A 23,125-nucleotide genomic window follows, 5' to 3' on the forward strand; every position below is an offset into this window, starting at 1 on the left:
ATACTGGGTAAGGAGTAGGGAAAGGAGGGAGAATGCCATTTTGCCCACTTCTTCAAAATTTCTATGAATCTCCTACAAGATTCAAGGAGCAACCTATAGGATGATTATGCAAACATGGCAGATGGAATGGACCAATCATTCACTTCAAAAAGCTACTTACTGAATAAATTTCATATATTCCTTTACGACCTTCATCGCACTCACGACGAACCCAGTGTCGATTGAGGTAGGCACATATCCCATTCAATACTTTGCTTGAAAACCTGTAATCTTCCCACTGTTGAGTGTAGAATTTCAGCACACTCTCATCCATCAAATCTTCACCATCCTGAAATTAGAAGTTTGCCACTACTGTTGTGCAATTTTAAGGTACAACCAAGACATATCAGGGTGTATATATACATACACATATATATACACATATATGACTGTGTAATAAATCTACACCATGCAATTTATTTATAGGAAACATACTGCTAATACATTTAGTTCTACATTAATAAAGCACAAAGCTAGTAGGAGATTTTGAAATTAAAAGGCTGGGAAAATAATGCACAGCACAGATAAGGCTCCAGAAGAAACCCCTGTCACTCTGGCTGCAAGATAAAATCCAGCTCTATTATTAGTTTATTTATTAAACTAAAATAAAGGCTGCCATCACATATTTTCAAAATTATAGGCATTCATTTTTTTTAGCATTCCTAATATGCTGGTTAATTGCTTGGAAAGTCTAGCTATTCTTGCTCAAATACAGGAGAGGTTAAGATGTCATGTAACATTACTTCTATAAAACACAGGAATGCTGTTGTGGCTTGAAGAGGAAAAGCAGCACACAGGTACAAGCTTAGGGACTGATCTATGTCTGAGGTAAAGCCAACAAAACATTCTAATGGCTACAGAGGCAAAAGCACATTTTAAGATGATTCAGTTTACTTCCAGTGGCTGCATATACCTCTAAGCTTGTTGATACAGCTTTTCTTCTCATCCCAGTTTGTGCTACTACAAGTGCAGATCAATCTCATACCCTATCTTACCTTAAGGAGATTTGTCAAGTAGTTCTTCAGAAATTCTTTTAGCCGTTTGTACAATTCCAAGCCAACAAACTGAGCACCTCCAGGTGTCTGGCCCTTTTTTGATTTAGAAGGAGGTACTCCAGCTCCCCGTGCTTGATTAGACTGGTGTACACTGGTACAGTAGTTATACACATGACTGACAGGGAAGTTAAGGAATATATTTGCCACCATAAGACATTAAAAATACAATGAAAAACAATGTTAATTTCAATAAGCTATTATTTATACAACTATCAATTACTTAATGCATTGCAAGATGCACATATCAAATCAAACCACAGCTAAGAAAGTTAAGTAATTTTCAGCAGAATTATCTGCAGCAAAATTGTGACAGACTGCTGAGGGCACTGCAAATACTGACCCAAACGTTAAATTTATTTAATGCTTACTTAACAAGACCACCAAGGAAACAAGCAGTGGGATTTGCTGATAAGATTATATAAATGGAATTTATTTGATCTATTATACTGGTCTTCTACAAATATATTAGCTTTCATTTGAACTGAACAAAATTTTGACACTAGCCTCAAGAAACATTCAGTAGTTAAAAACACAAGAGAGTATTTTTGCGCTCTTTCAAACACCATCCTTCATTGGCCACATAAGATTAGCACACTAGATGAACTTGGAAAGCAGTAATGGTGAGACAAACAAACATTTAAATGCACACTGTAAGATGAGATTCAGTAAAACCCAAGTGTAGGCTTCAAGTTAATCCCAAAATTTCAGTGTAAAATCAGAGTCAAAGAACTGTTTAGATCAGAAAAGACTTATCTTCTAAGATGAGTCCAACCATTAATACAGCACCACCAAGTCCACCACTAAACCATCTCCCTATCACCATATCCAAGGGTCTTTTAAATATCTTCTGAGACATTGATTTCACCACCCACCTGGGCATATCATTCCAATGCAGGACAACACTTATAGTAAAGAAAGTGTTCCAAATATCCAACCTGTATCTCCCCTGATACAACTTAGGGCCATTTCCTCTTGTCCTGTTGCTTATTACATGGGAGAAAGGGATGACTTTCACCTGGCTACGGTCTCCTTTCAGGTAGCTGTAGAGAGCTATGCGGACACCCCTGAGCCTCCTTTTCTCCAGGCTAAACACCCCCAGCTCCCTCCTAGGCTCTCCTCATCACCCTTGTACTCCAGACCCTTCACCAGCTCCACTGATGTTATCTGGACACGCTCCAGCACCTCAATGTCTTTCCTGTGGTGAGAAGCCCAGAACAGGACATAGGATTCAAGGTGCTGAGTATAGTGGGACCATCACTGCCCTTCTCCTGCTGGCCACACTATTGCTGATACAGGCCAGGATGCCATTTGCCTACTTGGCCACCTGGGCACACACTGGCTCATGTTAAGACAGCTGTCAAACAGCACCCCGAGGTCCTTTACCATGGGACAGCTCTCCAGCCACTCTCCCCCAACCTGCAGCACTGCTGGGGTTGTTGTGGACTCAGCATTTTGCCTTGCTGAACCTCATACCACGGGCCTCAGCTCACTGGTCCTACCTCTTTGAACCCCTCTGAAGAGCCCACCCACACTCCACCAACTCAGAGATCAGCACTCTCCACCAACTCAGTGTCCTTTGCCAAATCACTGAGGGTGCACTTGATCCCCTTGTCTCAGTCATTGCTGAAGAGATTAAACAGAACTGGCTCCAGCACTGAGCCCTTGGGAAGAAGGCTTTTGACTTGCTGCCTGTGCTACATGCTTTCATACAGATGCACTTGGCTGGGCTGTTGATCCCACCAATTTTTTTTTTGGCTAGAAGCCCTAATTCCTGTGTGACAAGGCAATGATGTGGTTTCTAACACAGGGACCCTTTTTTCTTTGCTGCCATGGATCTCCATCACCTACCTCTACTGAGATATCAGATTGAAGGACCTCACTAGCACACCATCCCTCAAACATTGGCATGCTCCCCCCTGGTTATTCACCCCTTTTCCTTTTCAAATCTAGTTTAAACCTTTCTCTAGAAGACCTGGTAACTCTGGTATATGCAAAGATACTTGTCCCTTTCTGAGACAGGTATACCATATCTGTCACCAGCAGGTCTGGTATCATATAAACCTAGGTCTGATTTAAAAAAAAAAAACAAAAAATTCTGCCACTGACACCAGGCTCAGAGCCAAGTACTGATCTTCCAGCTCTTCCTGTTTCTTCCTTCATCATTCCTTGAAACTGGAAAGAGAAAGGTGAAAACTACTTCATCTTCTGATCTTTTAACCAGTCACCCCAAAGTCCTGAAGTGTCTATTGATTACTTTTACAGTCGTTGTTGCAACTTCACTGCTGCCTACCTGAAAAATCTGAGAACTGTCCCAGGGTAGGAAGTTTGCTCTTTACATCTTTAAGCCAGGTATCAGAGAGGCAGCAGACGTCCCTAGCAAGTGCCAGCAATATTTTTCTTCTTATACTACTACAGCCTGGAAGACTTGCTGTAACTGCTCATGTAACATTTCAAAAACACATTCTGTTTTCTGATCTAAAAAATTCAAATATTCAGAGTTCTTCCAAAGTAGTAAGCAGAAGTCACATTGCCCCAAACACTTCAAGTAAGAAGGCTTCCTTAAAGAAGCTTCATTTCACAAGCAAGAAAAATATACTAGCTAGGTACCATCCAAAGTGAACAATAAGGACTCAGACCGGACAACAAAAATCACCCAAATGACTTAAACAACAATCAGGCAACAGAAACGAAGCTACTGAGCCCTCCCTCTTCTTCTGACAGCCCAAGGACAAGCTTTTGAGTCACACTCCTTATTAAAAACACCATACTAACCAATTCTAGAAGGTTTAATTTGGCTTTGCGTTTTCACAGAATCACAAGGTTGGAAGAGACCTTCAAGATAATTGAGTCCAATGCATGCCCTAACACCTCAACTAAACCATGGCACCGAGTGCCATATCCGGTCTTTTTTTAAAGATATCCAGGGATAGTGACTCCAGCACCTCCCTGGGCAGGGCATTCCAGTATACTTTAGCACCCAACACAAGAATATTCAGCTTTAACTACTAGACACGTTTCCTCCATAGCACGCCATAAATTAGGAAATTAACACATTGCAGAGACTTGACTTTTATCTTTCCCTTCACAAAGTCCAGCACAATAAAATGGGAAGACATCAGCACAAATAAATACCAAGAGAATTATAAACTACAAATACATGATGCATTACAGATATTATAAACAGATTTGCTTTTAAGTAGTAAAGCTCAAGAAGAAAATCATCTCCAAATATCCAGTTAACTTCCTTGCAAATAATTTCATAAAAATCTTCATGGACAAAACACACCCTTCGACAAGGTTTAATGATCAGAGTATCCTGCATGCCACCATCAGAAAGGCTCAGGGTCTTCACATCAAACTGCAAGGAAAGCCTACTCACAGCCTACATTTACATGCTTGCCCAGAACGGCACTGCATTCTGTGCAGAGAAGTAGTGCTCTTCACCGAAGATTAATCCTTCTTGAAAATACACAGTGTACATACATTTATTTCTTATCTGTTACCTTATCCAGATGCCAAATAACTACAAAAAAACTACATTTCCCATCATGTCAACCAATAACATAAAGCCTTCATTTGTATTGAATTGAAGCAACTGAACTTTTAATCAGCCTCTTATCTCTATCAGCCACTGATCTCCTGGACATTAATGATTTCTTCTACCTCCTAGTTATTTGTTTGTTCAAATTCCCTGGCACTGTTGCTACTTTTACTGTGTACACTTTGATTTCAGAATTCCCTGTTCAAGTGAAGAACACCACCATCTTCCTCTAGATATGCAACTTACTTTCTTGCCACAAACAAGAAAAGCAGGTTTACCCCACAGATTAATTTTGAAATAGCTAACATATAAATTACTCTAAATTGTTTATGGAAAATCTCTCCATCATGATACTAGGCATTTAGGGTTGATTCATAAATATCCTCTTGACAGTCTTACCTCCTTCTTCCCCTAACTCTCCTATCCCAAGTGGCTTTGAGCAAGCCTGAAAATATGAAGACTGTCCAGATGAAGGGTAATTCTTGCAGTTTTGAGAGTACTGCCTGACAAAGACATTCTATTAATCTGTACAATCACAACAGCCTTCAGAAAAATAAAATACAAGATTAGAAGGCAAAAGCTTTTTTGTAACCTATACAATTTACCATTAAACCCAGGATTGCTTGTAAAGTAAACACAGAGACTGAGACCTTTTGTCCAGATCTGACAGTAATCACCTCATACCCGCAACAAAAGTATGCTCATCTTTGCCTTTTATTCTGGTTTGAGATTTGCTAGCCAAAGAGTCCAAGACAGCACTTTTGAAGTGCTCTAGTTTCATTGTTCCACACAAGTCAAACAGAAGTTAGTTTGCCCACGTAGAGGCAATTTGCTTGCAAGTGTAACTCTGACGTACTCTACATAAAGCATGCTCTCTCACACTGTTTAAATCTGGCCCCCCATCTGCTAGAGCAAGCCACTGACAGAAAGACTGACATATTCAAAACAAAATCATATTTTTACTGCTACAACAAAGTGTATAACAGTCCATCTAAGAATCCCAAGGGGAACACTACGAGAAGAATTCCTAGTTGCAGAAGGCAAAATAAATCCCTCACTGCTTTGTATGCTGGAAGCTATATACGTATGCAAACAGCTACCAGGAAACATTTTGGGGGGCACTTGCACAATTCTGTATAGCAATTTGCATACCACAACAAGCAGAGAAGATAATTCATCAATAGAAAAGTTTGAACCACAGTGAAGCTGTGCTGATCCCCAAGCTTTGGGCTACTGAACTTCAGATTTGGCCCAGCAGACAAACCATCTACAGGAGGAACAGATCAATCTCCTCTAACCTCTACATCTTCCCTACAGTGAAGGAGAAATTGAATTTATTTGTCTAAAATAAATTTGAGGTAGAAAACTGCAAGAAAGCTTGTAAAATAACTCAGTATTGTGCAGGTCAAGACGAAAAATCCTTTTCAGAACTTTATTCACCTTCAAAAGTCTTCAAAACAAAAAGTAGCCAAAGACAAATTAATTTTACCACCTCTGTCATCAATATAATTTACACTACTTTTGACAGCCTTGGCTCAGTTTTTAAAAATGGGCAACAGAAGATAAAAAAAATCATCCCCTGCTGCCACACCCTAATGGACTTAAATCCTTGTATAAAATTACATCCACTGAAGGAAATGGTCCTAACACACAATCCATCCAGAGAGTTTACTTGCCAGCTAGTTTCCAGTAAGCATGGGACTCCATGTAGGCAGTCCGTCATGTGGACTGGAAAAGTAACCAACACTACACCTAACTGTGTTCCCTGTCTCCACACCCTTTGGTAAGCAGATCTGAACTCCTGTGTCCACACAGGGGAAGTGCAAAAAGGCTCTTTCAGCAGCACTGCACACATATTTTGAGCAAGTATGCCAACAAAATACAAGCTTCAGCTTGCCATGGTCAACTCTAATGTACCCTCTGCCCTCAAAAACTACCAAAGTACTCCATATAGGATTTTTCCTCTGGAAGTAACTGGAAACCAAAGTTATATAAGAAAAATTATCAGTTTTGTAATTCAACACACAAGAAAGAACTCAACAGTCTACACTGATGAGTACAAATCACTCAGTTTTGCATAGGTCCTAAAGTTTTTAAAAGAAAACCGTTCTGCTGAGGTAATAACTGATTCACCTTTCACGAGCACAGCCAAGTCCCCAGAGTTCTTCCACTTTGGTACTAAAAGTAAACATAACTAATTAGTCTGTGTGAGGAACAGATATGTCAAATTAAAGAAACTGAAAGGAAGCAGAATTAACACAATACAATAGAAAATTATAGCGCAGAGATGCCCATAACACAAGCCGAACAACTGTCCAATCACAATTGCTTTCTCATTACTTTTAATCTCTTTATTATAAAGATCAGTTTTAGGTATAAATTTGCTGTTTCACAGACCTTAAGCAGTAATTAACTTCAGTCTCAGTAGCTGGCTTATGGGACTAAACTGAGATTAGTTCCACTTCTGTCAAAAATCTGTATTTTCCTAGATTACACCAAAGGCATGCAAGAACATCATATAGAGAGTTACTGAAAACACTGATAGGAAAATTGCTAGGGAAGATTACAGAAGCTTTGTATTATTGTAGAACCACTTCTAATACAAACCACACAGATTATTACATTTACTGAAGAACAGCTTTATGTATTTTCTTCAAAATTGAAGCCATTCAAGTTCTGTTGAAATCTAGAAGACTAGGCTGGATTACCCTAGACATAAGAGAAACTGCCAAGAGAAGTGGACATGCCTATGTGACTTTAATGTTTTGTGAATCAAATGGATGAAGGAATTTTGCACAAGTTTTTGAAATCATAAGGTTGTCAAAAACCAATCACTTTTCAGAACAAGTGTTTTGAACACTCACTTTTAGCTTTGCGAGGAGCAGCAGTAAAACAAATGCCCCAGAAACCTTAATTATTTTCAGGGAGGTATCAGCAAGAGATTTTTATGTATGTTCAGTTCATCATCTGTTAAGTGTGGGTTTCCCCCACAAAGCAATCCAGAGGAAACAAACAAAATTAAGATCTTGTACTCAACCCCCACACGTTTACCACTTGTGCAAAAAAATGATTAAGTTTTAATAGGTACATTTAAGTCTTTAGTTTTGATACAACTGCTCTGCTAAATCACTCAATTTTAGACCATTTTAGTCAGGGAAGGACTGCGGCAAGATATGAGGAGCTATTACAGCATGAGCCATGCAGCTGCTATGAAAATCCAGGCACAACTCAGCTCAAACATGTTTCTACAAGTCTGAGATCAGAGACACTTTCAGCAAATGCCATCTGAAGAGTAAAAGATAACTTCTTGTTTCCCTCTCCACGGCATAAACGCAAGAGAATCACAAAGAAGCACTGAGTTACAAGGAAAACACAAAAAAGCCAAATGGGAATGTAAGAACCTCCATAACTGAGGTTGCTTTTAAATTTCTTTCTCTGCATTGACAGAGGTTTGTTCTGAGCAGAATATTTTTGGTTACTATAAAAGCAAGTAGAACAGGAAGCAATCATTGTGGAAGAGTGCATAAAGAAAGGAAATGACTGCACAAATATAAACATATTCTGCCCTTCCTTCAAACTGAAGATGCAATCTTTGCAAATACACACAAATGCATACAATTATATGTACCTTTCCACATAAGAAAACTATATTATATACCCTTCAAACATGTCAATAAATATATTTACTTCTACCTTCATGTTTCATATAAGCATTAACTGGAACATGAGAAGTCCTATGAAGTAAGATACAATAAGACTAATACGAGCAGACAGAAGAGGCTGCCTTGATGTATCCAAAGTGACCTTAAACAATTTGACATTGAAGTGAAAGGATGGCTTAGAGTGACAGAATCTTAAGAGAAAGTGGAACAGCATCCGAGATGCAAATAAAAAGTGCATGCCCTAACACCTCAGTATCTTTCCGGCACAGAAACAGCATAATAATCTATTCAGAAAGAAAAAACCAGGAACATACCTGCCTGTTAACAACAGATTCATGTGATTAGAAAATAAAATATTTTAACAGTTTTAACAGTTTTTTAACAGTGCATCTGCTGATCTAAACTCCTACTAAAACACAGAAATTCAAAAAGGAAAAAGATTGCAATAGAAGCAACTACAAAAGACTTTGGCAAATGGATGCCAGGAAAAGGGCTTCATGAGTTTGCTTGGTCAACACACAGTACTGGTGCTGAATCTACATGCAGGGGAAAAAAAAGTTAAATATATTTACACTTTCTATTTTATGAACAGACAGGTTATCCTCAGTCATCTGGCATTTCTAAAGTGTAAACTTTAAACTACACTTATTTAATGTTCAACACAGAATTTTCCTATATCACTTGCTAGCATGTGAGAAAAAATTCCAGTTTTATAAAATGATTACAATAACCTTTTCTGATATACAGCTACTTACATTTGATACAATGGATATTCACTAGACACCACTTTGTTAAAATAAATGGACAAAACTGAATTACAGTAAGCAAAGACTTTTCATAAAATAATGAAATGTGACAGAAGAGCCTAGCCTTTACCTATCCTTGACAAACTTCAAGCAATTATTTTGAAAATATTTACTAATGATGGCTAACAGTGGAATAATGTAAGAAACACTTTTTTAAGATCCAATTTACTGGTGTAAGATGAGCAAATTTTAAATCACAATAAATTCAGTAATTTTCTTCAAATTTCCACACAAGACCTATATGACCATGCTGCCAATCAACTACTCAAATGTATTCTAAGAATGTATTGAAACCAACAGTGTAATTTTTACATATATAACATTTTTTAAGACTTTGAAAGCCAATCTGAACAGTGCAATCTGTACACTGCAATTTATATCATAGTTAAACAACTACATCATACCTTCCACAGTATTATAAATTCTTCCTACTAATTAAAACATTTTAAGACATCTTCATGCAGATATATATCTTATTTGTTATAAACTAATAGCTATTGGAATCTTTGAACTCATTTTTCTCAAATTTTCTTTAAATATTCAACTTGGACAAAAAAGTTAATCTGTTCTGTATGGGCATAAATTAACTACACTGTTTAAAAGAATCCATAAAAATGCTTTTTAGGTTATGCTTTGTAAATCAGGGCAGTGAAAGCATGAGCTTATGTCAAAATTTTGGCATTTCAAATACCAGTGCACGGGTACAACAGAGAAGCACACCACTAATCTTCCCATTCACCAATGCTATCTGAAAACTGTTGATGTGGTATGCTTTGACAAAAAGGGTAAGTATTTTAGGAAAGATATTCAGCTCTTTCTCTAAGCCACTGTGAAAACTTACACTGCTTTGATACTGTGCAGCAAAGTTTTCTGACATTTTAGTACTTGGCCTGAGAATTTTCTTAATATACATAAAACAAGAAAAATAACAAAACTCTTTCATTGTCTCCACTGAGTTTCAATACAAATGTTGACTAAACCCAATTCATCCTCTCATGCCAAGAGGTCTGAGGAAAATAAATTGCAGGCTCACCATAAAATTAGTTTGAAAAACAGACATCACTTTCTGCCAAAAGAGAAGAAAATAGCACAAGATGTATGAATATTTTATCACTGCAAAGTGGAATTATGAAGAGGTGGCTATAAAGACAGTGGCCTACAGCAATATAAACAAGTAAGAATAAACTAGTAAACCAAGCGATCGTTTTTCAACCATCTATTCAAAAGAGAAAGTCAAAACTTGCTACACAGAAGTACAGTTCTCTCTTGGACAGACTAATTGAAGTTTCCTCCAGACAGACTAAATGCCACCAGGAGGTGTTATGTATACATATACCACTAATACTGAATTTTTTTTAAAAGTCCTGTGGATCACAGCCTCCAAATTAATAGTCACTAAACAGAAAACAGGGTAAACAGGCACACCCTCACACTCTTAGTAGTGCTGTTATGTCTATTGTTCCTAGAAATCTAGTTAATTTTACTGAGTATTTCTCTTTTTGGAATAGTTAATGCTTGGCATGTAATTCTGAGCTAGCTTGTAATACTGGTGGTCAGATGATGTGAATTACTGTTGTAGGAATGACTAGGCTCTTCAGTACTAGAAACTACATAATATCTGAGTAAGGAACAGGAAAAACATCAGGATTTCATTTTCAAGAATCTCACATGTGGGAGAAAAAAATGAAACACCAAAACAACAAACCACACAAGAAGGAAATACATGATCATCTGGTCTCTCAATAAAAGGTACCTTGCAACTAAAAGCTCAAATAAATCTAGAAGTACGGATGAGAAACCTGGTAACCACCATTCAGAAACATTTTTCATTTGCCTCTTCAGAATTCTCCAATCTAGGAAACTCCTGGAATAATCGACTTGTTTCTGCTCCCAATGAAATGAAGGGGAAAAACCCACCTTAAGCACAGGCTCCAGCCTGTACTCAAGAGACTGAATTTAGTGTTTCACAAGAAGAGACCCTCTAAACAAGGAAAATGAGTGCAGGTGTGACAGAGGTCTGAACTGCTTGAATTGCATAACTATTCTAATTCTTTTCCAAAGGGACTTGACCAAGGCACAACAAAACCTTCTACATCTCAAATCAATTTTGATTGAAAAGATGATAGTAGATATAGGACTGAAGGTAGATTTGCTTGCATGCACAGTTCCCCTCAAATTAGAGGAGTGAAATGAAATCCACTTCAGGAGCAATATCCTGACAAGAAAAAAAAAAAAAGGAGTGTGTGGGGAAAGAGAGAAAGAGGACAAAAGAGGATGAGGAAAGACTAAACTGTCAATTGTCAAGACATTCTTGTAAGTAGGGCTGATCTTCAGCCCAATTACAGCTGCAGCTGAAACTCATCTTCAGCTGTTCTGCCTTCCAAACTAAGCTGGTTGATCAGCAAAGCTTCCTGAAATAGAAGTCTACCAGACCACAAGACTTGCTGTACACAAAGACTGAGCAAATATGTCACAGTAACTGCTTTGAAGGGGGTGTAATCTTTTAAGCACAAGTTTTGAACACATGTACTTGGTATAGGATGCAAAATACATTGCTAATCTTCATAGTAGATTAAATACTAAGTATCAAAAATCGAGTTATTGAACTATTGTATTAATCCAAGTTTACCACCAAAATTACCCCCTAAATTAATTCACTTACAAAATTAACAAAAACAGTCCTTATTTTTGAACCAACAACTCCGTGAAACAGAAGCAAGGAGGAAATAAGTAACTAACAGACAGCATATCCCTTTTACAACTTCATTCTGAACATCTTTGAGAATGTCAGGAGAGGGAAAAAGCCAGTTTTACCATTACCATTATAATTAGTACTTAGTTTTCAAGTGCCCTGCTTAACAGACCTCACAAACAAGAATAGATTATTAAAGGCTCTCAGAAGAAAAAACTCTGAGGCTCTACTACATGTCAAATTTCTATCAGACATTCAACTTTTACAGACTTGTTTCATTAAGTCAAAACCAATGCTGAACCTAGTGCTGCAAGAAATCACTACTTTTAAATCTTAGGAAAAGTTCTGACCCTAAACAAATGTTATTTCATCCTTCCATCACTATTAAAGAAGTATCCTACAAGCACTCATCAGGCTGCTCAGGGCTTCTCCCACCACACCCTGAAGCATGGATTCTACAGGCACAGATAGAAAAGATAATACACATTAATGCTAAGATTACAAGTACAGACAAACTTTTCTACTTTTCCTTAGAAAGTCCAGGGAAATACAGAACTGACTGGTTTACAGCCTTCAAGCTCCTCTTTTATAGAAGTTCTGTGCTTTAAAAAAAATTAATACAGACTAAAATTTTATATGCTGCAATTCCAAATCAGTTCCAGCAACAGCTATTGACACTAATTCAGAATAGTAACTTCATCTAAAAACTCCAACTCTAAATACTGATACAGAAAAACAGTACAACTACTTAATGATAGGAAATATATTCAGTCATCATTTCTATCATATGTACAGCAAAGTGTGTAGAACCAGCACCTTCTTAAACAGTGATGAGCAGTACAAGGTTACAAGAGTAAAGGCAGAATAAAAGATGCAAAACAAAGGTCATCAAATCCATTTACATGCCACCCTATATATAAATAAATATGCTTTATTTATATATTTATATAAATAAAAAGAATTTCCTTTCTCAGTAAAGTTCTAAAGTCAAACACCAAAGCTATAGTACAACAACAGACACATTTCTCCTTTAAATTAGTTTTAAAAAATCCTTGTACACTACCCAACACAAACAAGTTTCCTATAAACTTAAAAACAGTACCTCAGCATATTTGTACAAGGAGGTTAACCCCCTTCCAGCATCTTATAAAAACACTCAGAATGGGGAGATGCTGGAAAACAGCTCTCCCATGCAAGGTAGGAATTAAAGCAAAATCCACTGGAGACATTCTCACTCCAGCTGGAAAATTACACCATAAAGTCAGAAGTGAAGTATTACAGAGAAAATGACAACTGAAAAATTTCCAAGCAACTGGATATGATTATCAGTAAGACCTGAAGCATAATACCAAAGACTAACAGAAAAAAAGAAGAATTTCTGTTCTATTTGTGTGCATTGTGGACTCAAAATTTGACCTATTAATAAAATCTCTATTGTGCTCTATTAAAGATAATAGTAATCAAACCTGAAATGCAGAGATAGCCTTAATAATTATGGAAACCAGTTTTCCAGACAACATAATGTTCCTGTTATTTGCCAGTAATATAATACAGAAAAGGCCAATCTTCAAAACAAAACCATGCATTCTTAAAGACCATTAAGTGAAACAGTTTTGGATCAATTTTGTGTCTAAAAAAGTAAAAAGCTATCTCTAATCTACCTGCAGTGAAAGCATTAACTTTAATAGGCACTAGGATACGTGTAGAGTTCCATGTATCTGGATTTTGCCATACTTTGTCTGGTGTAAACTTGTTGAATTCCAGCTCTTAGGTCATCCCATATCTGGTCGAGACCAATCTGTTTAAGTCCATGTGGGTTCTGACTCCTATTAGATGACATTTTGTATTTCCTGTAAAGTCTTCCAGTGCAGCAGCCTGAGCTCTTGTTATTCCTCCATCAGAATCACAAGTCAAGTAGCATTCTAAACTCAATTAAACACAGCAACTCAGCAATATATTCTTTACAAAAAAAAAAAGATGTTTCCCAGGAAGATGACCTGCAAGAGGAAAAGAAAACATACATGTTACACAACAGTCAAAATTTACCCACACTAAACATATGAAATTTATTATTTCATTGAAATACTGTCATTTACACATGAAAAATCCATCTTAAGATGTGAAATACCAAAACCAAGGAACATAATTTTGCAATTCAACAATCTACTACAAAATGAGACATTTAGTACCCAGAATTATCCAAAGACTGTAAGTGTAGCACAGCTGACAACAAAACCCCATTGCTAACAAAACATAATAGTAAAAAGCTTTCCAAGCAGCATTTACCAGCAAGTGTAAACAGTTCCTTTCCATTCAACAGAAAAACTCAGTACTTCTGAGCAACATTGGGTTCTGTGGTAGCTCACTGTTTAACAAACATCCTTAAGGGGAATCAAAGATTAACCAGAAGATACTACAAATAACTTTTTCTTCAGTTATCAATAACTCTTCCAGACTTGAGATTCTATTACAGGTAGCCCGAAAGGCCAAGGCATTTTTGTAGCAGCGAAATTTTCTATCTGGCAAGCATATGCTTACATTAATTTCTTTGCTAAGCAGAAAAACACCCCTTCCTTCAGAGTCATTTGACCAGCAAGAGGACATACACTAAATAACAGTGGGAAGAAAGAACTACTAACAGAAGTATACGGAACAAATATTGAATGGATTATGAATGAAACTATCAGAAAGTAAGAAAATGCACTACTCCCATGAGTTTTAGGTGCACAAAGTTTGGGACACAGTGAAAAGATGGCTACCAATTAATCAGCCTCATGATATTATAGAGAAGGAATACATTTACCCAGAAAAGCCCACTGAAAACATCAGGCAGAGAAGATCCATTTTTACACAAGTCCATAAAAACATATTTGCAATTTTAGCATGTCTTATCCTGACAGCAACAAAATTAAGAACATATCAGAAAATGACAATGTAAAAAATGAGCCCACAAATAAGAGTTGTACTAAGTCAGAACCAACTTAATCTTACTGGTGTCTTTCCAGAGAAAGACTTCTTACTAGCAACTGTAGTTACAGAAGGGTCAATGGTTTTAATTTAAAAGAGGGTTCACAAAAGAGATCCAGAGTGTATATAAGGAAGAAATTCTTTACTGTGAAGGTGGTGGTGAGACACTGGAACAGGCTGCCCAGAGAAGTTGGGGATGCCTGACGCTAGCAGTGTTTAAGGCCAGGAGATTTGAGCAACCTGATCTAGTGAAGGTGTCCCTGCCCAAGATGACACTAGACAATCCCTTCCAGCCCAAATCACTCTGTCATTCTGCACCCTAGAGCACATTGACTGGAATATTCAAACCACAGTGAAACACTATGGCTTTCCATTTTCCTACAGGCAATACAACTTTATGATAAATATGTCATCCAAGGCTCATATGACTCTTTCTGTAATTTCAATAACAATCTAGGCTAAGACCAAATAAATCCTATTATTTGTTCTTGATCTCTGAGCAACAGAAAACAAAATATATTCCTTCAGGACCTACCATTAAGTTGTACTTCTAGGCTATTCTACGTTCCACTCCAGGCTTCACAGAATTCTGAAGACCAAGTATTCTGTTATACCCTGACCTCCACCCAATTACCTGAAGTTCTCTTCTGCCTTTTCTTCTGGACCTTAAAAATTCCAGCTGAGATAGAGACATTTTCCATTCTTTTCAGTCAATGACCGTCTTACTACAGTAATACAGAAATTACCACTCCTCAGATATTTGCTTTTCCATCACCCATACGCATTTAAATCTCAAGCTCTAAGTAAAAACACCAAGAAGTATTTTCATTATGTGAATCTCAGCAACAAGTACTGTCTCATTTTAATCTGACATACAACTGATTATACAGCTTGTTTTTGTTTTTTTTTTTTACAGGGGAAAGTCACTCAGAGGATTAGGCAGAAAAGTAGGAATTCAACATACATCTTAGAAAACACACACCTAAAATTCAACCCTGCCATGTTTGTTTCTCTGATTACAGCAAGCTACTTATTAAAAATACGTGACAATCACGCATCATGATGCTGAAGTGCAATCTAGATCATACCTTACTTGTATTTAAACTTCTTTAATTTCTGGAAATTGAACCTGCTGCGGTACAATGGACAATGGACTTTCTGGACTGAGCAACAAAAGCCAGGAAGAACAAAGGTCCACAAGTGACTATTCACCTCCACTGTGGGGGAAATACTCTGTGCATGTTACACACCCAATAGTCTTGGACTATGATCCTAAGTCAGTATTGCAATAAAAGCAAGAAAATTAATTCAATCCAGGACAGCAGAAACACTTTGGTTTCTTAAATCTAGTACATGGTTCTGAATCTGCAACCGCACAACAACTGCAGTATGTGTAAGAATTAACTGATTGTCACTCATTAATCTGCCAACAGCAAGCAGCTTGGGGTTAGAGTGCATTTGTGTAAAAACACTTCGGTGTTCCTAATACAAAATACTTAACTGCTGTATAAAAGCTTCTAACAAAAGGCCAACCCCTTGCTAACTAGCAGAAAGTATAACCAGCAGATGTTGAGTCTCCCCCTCTGTGGTGATAGAAATGTTTAACTCTCTTCTCTAATTAAACATCTTGTAGTTTTTATGAACCCTGGTGTATCTATGAATACTACATATTTCCCAGAATCTTCTCAACTCAAGGTGCTCCTCATTCACACTTCATTAACTTTCCCTCCCCTTCCCCTAAAGTAAACCTCTGTATTTAAATTAGGATGTAGCTATTAAAACAACACTATGAAAAATAACTTAATTTTGGTTTTTATTTTCTCATGCAGTCCACTATACAAAAATATTCTTTGTAAGTCATAATTCTACTGTATTTGACACTACTTCACTACCCTTTAGTTAGCTTCCTATTTGAATTTTGCAATTAAACACATAAATACAGAATGACAATACCGTCTCACTAACTTCCTAGACTCAAACAATTTACTTCTTCCATTTAATTACTGGTTAACAATCAGAAAATAGAGCGATAGATGACTAATTCTATAAGGTACTACAAATTTTTTTCCAGATTTAGTCATGTGCAAAAAAAAAAAAAGGCAGTTATTAATATATTACTTTAACAAGAAGAAAATTTCAATACGTAATAATACTTTAACTACAAAAGCATATTTAGGAAAAAATACAGTCGTACTTAATGGTTAAACTAAACTATGGTATTAAATTTACAGAAAGAGCAGGGGTAACACAAGGCTTTGTTACTTGGCACAGTTGTTATTATACACAAACATATGAAATTCTGTTTCATGTGAAAAGTGCTATTATTCTGATTCACACATGAAAAAGACCCCCTTCCTAGGCAAAGAATTGTTGAAGATCAAATGAAGGCCACAGTAGTTATGCTGCATCTCTTCCCCCAACATCCTAATTGCTACAAGGAGGGAGAGAGCTCTTAAGCCAGATTTCTCAATGCGCAACTGTCTGAATTAAAACCTCACAATTAAGTCAGGACCTTTAAATCAGTGAGATCTCTCTCTTGCAACATGCTCTTGGCAGGACTATGCACAACCTGGTCTTGAAATGACCATCACTGTGCTTTCTTGCCCAAACAGATCAGACTTGCTGCTGACCTGCTACAAGGATAAAACCAGCTGCCTGAGTTGCAACATCCACTCTGTAGCTTTGGACCAGAGAACCCAAACTTCATTATAGCTTCAGGAGCAGCTATATTTGTATGAGAAATATCAACCCTGCAGTTTTCAGGCAATATATGCACAATTTGATGCAGCAGGATGATAGTATCCAATGCCAGCAAATCTTTCAACCCTGCACTCAAGTACTGCAATTAAAACAGTTCAAACAAAAAAGGAGGTAACACTTCTGCCAAAACTTTAAAACAGCCTTGAAGAACTTAAAAGAAATGTTACTCCCTCTTTTTAATTACTTGGGGAAACACATCATGATAGATAAACCTCATATGCAAAGGAACACATTGCATTAGAAAACACTGGGCTTGATTTCTATTGATAATCCAATAATAAAGACTTTTTTTTTAGATATCACACTTCTTTGGAAAATGATATGTTTGCTGGAAGAGGCCTTCAGGAAAATGTGAAAGCTAATCCTGCTTTTCTCTAAAAAATACAATAAACCCCACCAGATTTTCAGCATCCCAATCCATCTGCTGGAGCAAATACCTAATTTTTACATCCTAACACAATACAACTTTCAGCTTTACAGCTCCAAGGCATGTGCATCATCTGTTGTTCTCCCACAACCCCTTAATTCTAAATTACATACTTCAAAATAGTTTACTTCAGTTATTACAGTTAGAATTTGAACTTGTCAGCTTCTTGCACAATAAGAACTTACAGATTCAGAGAAAGGCTTCCCAGCTGACCCAAGAGCCCAGACAGCACTGTTTTAAAGATGCAATAAAGAGGCACAACCTCTAGACTTATTTTATCTCTTTTCTAATTCCAAATATGAGGAGAATATTCTTGTCATGTCTAATAGCATAAGTGACTGGATTTAATTATACTAAACCCAAACCCATTCAGGAAGAGAAACAAATTTCACTAATAAGCTATGGTGGAATGAATGTCCCTTCCAGAAGTTGTCTTTTGGTGGTAAAAATTCTGTGCAGCATTAAAAAAAAAAAAAAAGCAGAAGCAAGTATGTGTAATTTGGCAGTAATTTAAGACCAAGTTGTATAAATTCGGTGTAAATTTTGGGTGTTTAATACTGTACCTCCCTAACAGCTGTGCCCCTGCAGCCCATGGAGGACCACAGGGATGCAGAAACTCACTTGCAGACCATGGAAGTCCACAGGAGTAGAAATTTCCAGCTGATGCCCGTGGAAGAGACCCATGTCGGAGCAGGTGAAAGAAAGGAGCCTGAAAGGAAGCTGTGAGCCCATAGGAATCCCATGTGGGAGCAGGCTTCTGCAAGGGATCTGCAGACCCACGGAGAGAGCAGCCTATGCTGGAGCAGACTTCCTGGCAAGACTTATGACCCTGTGGGGAACCCATGCTGGAGCAGGCTGTGCCTGAAGGACTGCACCCTGTGGAAAGAGGCCCACATCAAAGCAGTCCATGAAGCGCTGTAGCCCATGGGAAGGATTGATGCAAGATAAGTTTATGGAGAACTGTCTCCTGTGGGAGGGGAGCACATCAGAGCAGGGGAAGGACTCTTCTCCCTGAGCAGTGGTAGGGACAGCCTGTGTTGAACTCACCATACCTCAGCCCCTGTCTCCCTCTGCTCCTGGTGGGGAGGAGGTAGAACCCAAGAAGCAGGGTTTTACTTTTCATTAACCTTCTCTGATTTTGATTAATAATAAATTCAATTAATTTACCCAAGTCCAGTCTGTTTTGCCCATGAAAGTAATCAGTGAGAGGTCTGTCCCTGTCCTTGTCTCTACTCATAAGCCTTTCACTGTATTTTTTTCTCCCTTGTCTACTTGAGGGGAGTGATGGATGGGCTTTGATGGTTACCTGGAATCCAGCCAGGGTCAAACCACCACAATAAAATAAAGAGCCATGAGTATTCCCACTTTCTCACTGGCTTAAATCATATATACCATACAACCTGCATAATAAGCCCAAACAAAAATCAAACAAGAAAGCAAAAGATTAAACAAAGCCAAATGAAACCCAAATAAACACAAATAATGAAGGACAATGCACATGAAGATGCACTTCTTGAATCATTCAGGAAGATGCAGAAAATGAAAATGAAGGAGGACAAGCCACGAAAATTGCTAGATACCCAACATGCCAAGGAGAAGACAGAGTAATAACTATACCTTGTTTTCTTAGAAAGGAAAAAGATTAAATACCTTGGGCCAGTTTAGAGACCTTAATGATTCTGCAAGGACAATTCTTCCACATGACTGTTTTCCCAAAAGATCTTACCAGACATCAAAACTTCAACTAAATCAAATTTAATAAGCTAAAGCATCATAATCCTACTGATCTCCACCAAGGAAACATTAGAATTGTCTTCCAGTTTGCTTCAGACACAGCATGACCTCCACCAGAACATCCAGGGCAAGCCTCTGAACCCAAATACAAATTCCCCAAACATTATAACAGCACTAAATGCACCACAACATACACTTTCATACTGCCCTGTTAAAGACACAAACAGGAATTTTCACCTGAAATAATATTTCAACACAGAGTTTTTCCATGCTCTTGGAAGGCAGCAGTTCTTACCAACAACTTTAAGACAACCATTGACATGTTGCTAACAAGCAAAAAACAATTCTGTCTGGAATCTCTTCCCAACAGCTTGCTAATTTTACAACTTCTTCCCTCTCATTACTAGTGCAAGAGCTGGATTGATCAAGGCAATCCAGTTTGCCACTTCAATTTATAAATAAAGGTAACAGTCACACTGATTGTTTTTGACAACAGTCTGGTATTTTCAGACATTTGAATATAGCACAAGAGCACAGCTTAAATACTGAAGAGCTTCCTCCCATATTCACCTTCATACTAACGTTTCATTCTGAAGTGACAAATAATGGATAAATCAAGGACTCTTGCAGTTATTTACATTCATTTCCTGCAGTTATTTACATTCATTTCCTGCATGTGATAAAATCACGACCTGCGAAAGCCACTCCCTCTTTATTTTCTTATTTTTCCTTTTAAACCATGTCTACACTAAGTGCATGTATATATGTGCTAGTGATCTTGATTCATACTGTGGTGTACTGCTGCAAACAGTGTTGGCAATGAACAGTGCACCTCTTATGCATTTAATTCCAGATGCCTAAATACAGTCAGCCCAAAAAAAGAATGAGAACTTTCTCATTAAAATCTAGAAAGGAATTAGTATGTAATTTTTCTGGTTCAGCTAGGAAGTCTGAATTCTAGCAGCCTTAACTTAGAGCAAAGAATTTATACCTCACAAAAAAAGTTAGTTCTGCTTAAATTCAGTATCATTTTCAGCAAATTTTTCATCAGTTTTGATCTCTAATGACTGCAGCAGGCACCTTTGCTACAGCAGTGAAACAATTTAACTTAATTTTGTAAAAGTTAAAATTGCCTCCCATCCCTAACACCCCTATTTAAATCCTCCTTCCGGTTGATTAAGCTTCCACCACTAAGTTTTAAAGCTAAGCCTGATTTCGAATCTAACAAAATCAATGTAGCTACTTAAGGATATAAGCTTTGATTTTATACAACTCCTATTCATGATGGCATCCTAGCATAGGAACACTTTCAGAAATAACAAAACTTTTTCAAACCTATTTTTCAAACCTCTGAAAAAAAAAGAGAGTAACAGAACAGTCTGCTTTCTTAAGAAAATGGAAGCATTCTAAAAAAGCATTTTGAATTGTACAGTGAAGAGTTTATCCTTTGGCTGCTCAACAGCAAGCAGAGCATTTGCCCATGAAATTACTACCATGAAAAGCATGATGAAAAGACTAACAGCTAACAAACTAAGAACTAGTTCCTAAAATCCTATTTTTCCCCTAATTCAGTCCTCCAAACATTAGATAAAACTTCCAAGTGACAGTCGCGACTGTCTGTGAGACTAGAGGAACTTCCAAATTTACGTATGAAATTAGGTTTAAATTGCAGAGCAAAAGAGGGTGAACTAAGGTCACACCACCAGCCTTAGTTCTGAACTCTAATCCATATTCAGTCCAACCTGAAACACAGAGCAACAAAAAGCCAAGTTACATCAAATGAATATTAAAATTACACAGTTTCTGAGTTCAGTTACAGCTGAAATTGCCTTATTAATAACCCAAATTTTTGTAGGTCCCTGCTTCAAATTATAAAACTTCACTTTTGCATACCTTGTATATTAACGAATCAAATACATCTGGATCTCAGCAGCAAAGCCAGCAGTCTCCAATAAAATGGAAGAAACGTGTGCATGTCTTCAAAAGATAAGTACATTACCAGAGCAGAGTGAGAAGCTCCCTGTACTACAGAAACTTTCCATCATGATCCTCACCATCCTACATGTAAATCCATTTCTTCTGCACAATAACACCAAGCTTGAGACACACAGCAACATAAACTAGAGGAAATCTAATGAAATCCAAAGACATTAAGAATTTTATAACACCTTTAAGTACTTCTAATTTAAAGAAAAACAGAAGTGAATGGTATTGAACTGATACTCAAATCTAGTGAATAACTACAAAGATGTCAGAGAAAATACATTTTCTTAATACTTTATTCTTGTTCCTGCTGTCAAGCAATGCCTTGTATCCACTAGACCAATCTAAAGCAGGGAATATTTTGACTCCAAAACTGGAACAATCCAAAGGAATTTTTTAAGAACATCACATTGAAGATCCACTGTTTATTCAAGAACCATAAAATGGTTTGGGCTGAAAGGCACCTTTAAACAACACCTAATAACCCCCCCTCTGCCACAAACATCTTGGACTAGATCAGGATGCTCAAAGCCCTATCCAACCTGGCTTTGAACACTGCCAGAAATGGGTCATTCACAACTTCTCTGGTTAACCTGTTCCAGTGCCTCACCACCCCCACCGTAAAGAATTCCTTCCTTATAACCAATCTAAATCTATCCTCTTACCATTTAAAATTTATGTCCTTTGTCCTGTCAACATAGACCTTCATAATAAGTCTCCATCTTTTTCATAGTCCGCCTTTATAAACAGAATGAAGGTCTCAATAAGGTCACCCTGGAATCTTCTCTTTTCCAGGCTGAACAACCCCAACTCTCTCAGCTATGGGAGAGGTGCTCCATCACTAATCACTTTTGTGGCCCTCTCCTGGATCTGCTCCAGTAGGTGCATATCTTTCTTGTTCTGGGCACCACAGAGCTGAATGCAGTGCTCCAGGTAGGGTCACCAGAGAGCAGAACAGAGGTTGAGAATGACCTGCTTCTTTTTACAATTTCAGGATACATCTGGCAAAGAAAGAGTGCAATTTTGGAGAGAAAGAAACACCAACTCTGGCAAAAATTTACATATGACTCTATACACATTCCCTGAAGTGCAAAATGAAATTGCTGTTTTCCTATTTTCACAGTAGCCTTCATTCATTTTTCTAAAGTTCCTAGATAAAGAATGACTTGAAAAACATTACATTAAATAAAATGGAATGTAATCAATGTTTGATTTAGTAAAAAAAAATATGTATTTGATTTTGACTTGTATTGTTTATAAGAAGAGGTAAGGCAGCAACAGGAAGAGGTTCTCTCTTATGACATCAGAGGTTCTGTGTGTAAAGAAAAAACTGACAGAGAAATACCCACTGGAACACAGATCATCTCCTAAAGCAGTGCTCTTTCCAGAGCTGGGATAATGTAATGAGTGTTTAAATCTGTGGTTACATTAAAGGCTACAAGTTACAGCACTATAGCAG

The 23,125-nt window shown here is 37.4% G+C and overlaps 1 protein-coding gene across 3 annotated transcripts in view; it reads right to left on the reverse strand.

The window, feature by feature from the left end:
* Positions 1-23,125, reverse strand: part of CUL1 (cullin 1) — a 50,095-nt gene that overhangs the window by 23,369 nt on the left and 3,601 nt on the right. For 2 of the 3 annotated variants that reach the window (XM_062510190.1, XM_062510200.1), the window contains exons 2-4: positions 13,496-13,792; positions 1,035-1,209; positions 161-328 (exon numbers count right to left, since the gene is read on the reverse strand). In XM_062510190.1, the coding sequence (XP_062366174.1) occupies positions 161-328; positions 1,035-1,209; positions 13,496-13,635 (483 nt within the window). In that variant the 5' untranslated portion in view covers positions 13,636-13,792. Of the gene's footprint in view, positions 1-160; positions 329-1,034; positions 1,210-13,495; positions 13,793-22,331; positions 22,668-23,125 lie in introns of all 3 variants that reach the window. The other variant, XM_062510182.1, reaches the window with a different exon arrangement.

The sequence above is a fragment of the Cinclus cinclus genome, chromosome 1 (genome assembly GCF_963662255.1).
Source record: "Cinclus cinclus chromosome 1, bCinCin1.1, whole genome shotgun sequence".
NCBI classification, from domain to species: domain Eukaryota; kingdom Metazoa; phylum Chordata; class Aves; order Passeriformes; family Cinclidae; genus Cinclus; species Cinclus cinclus.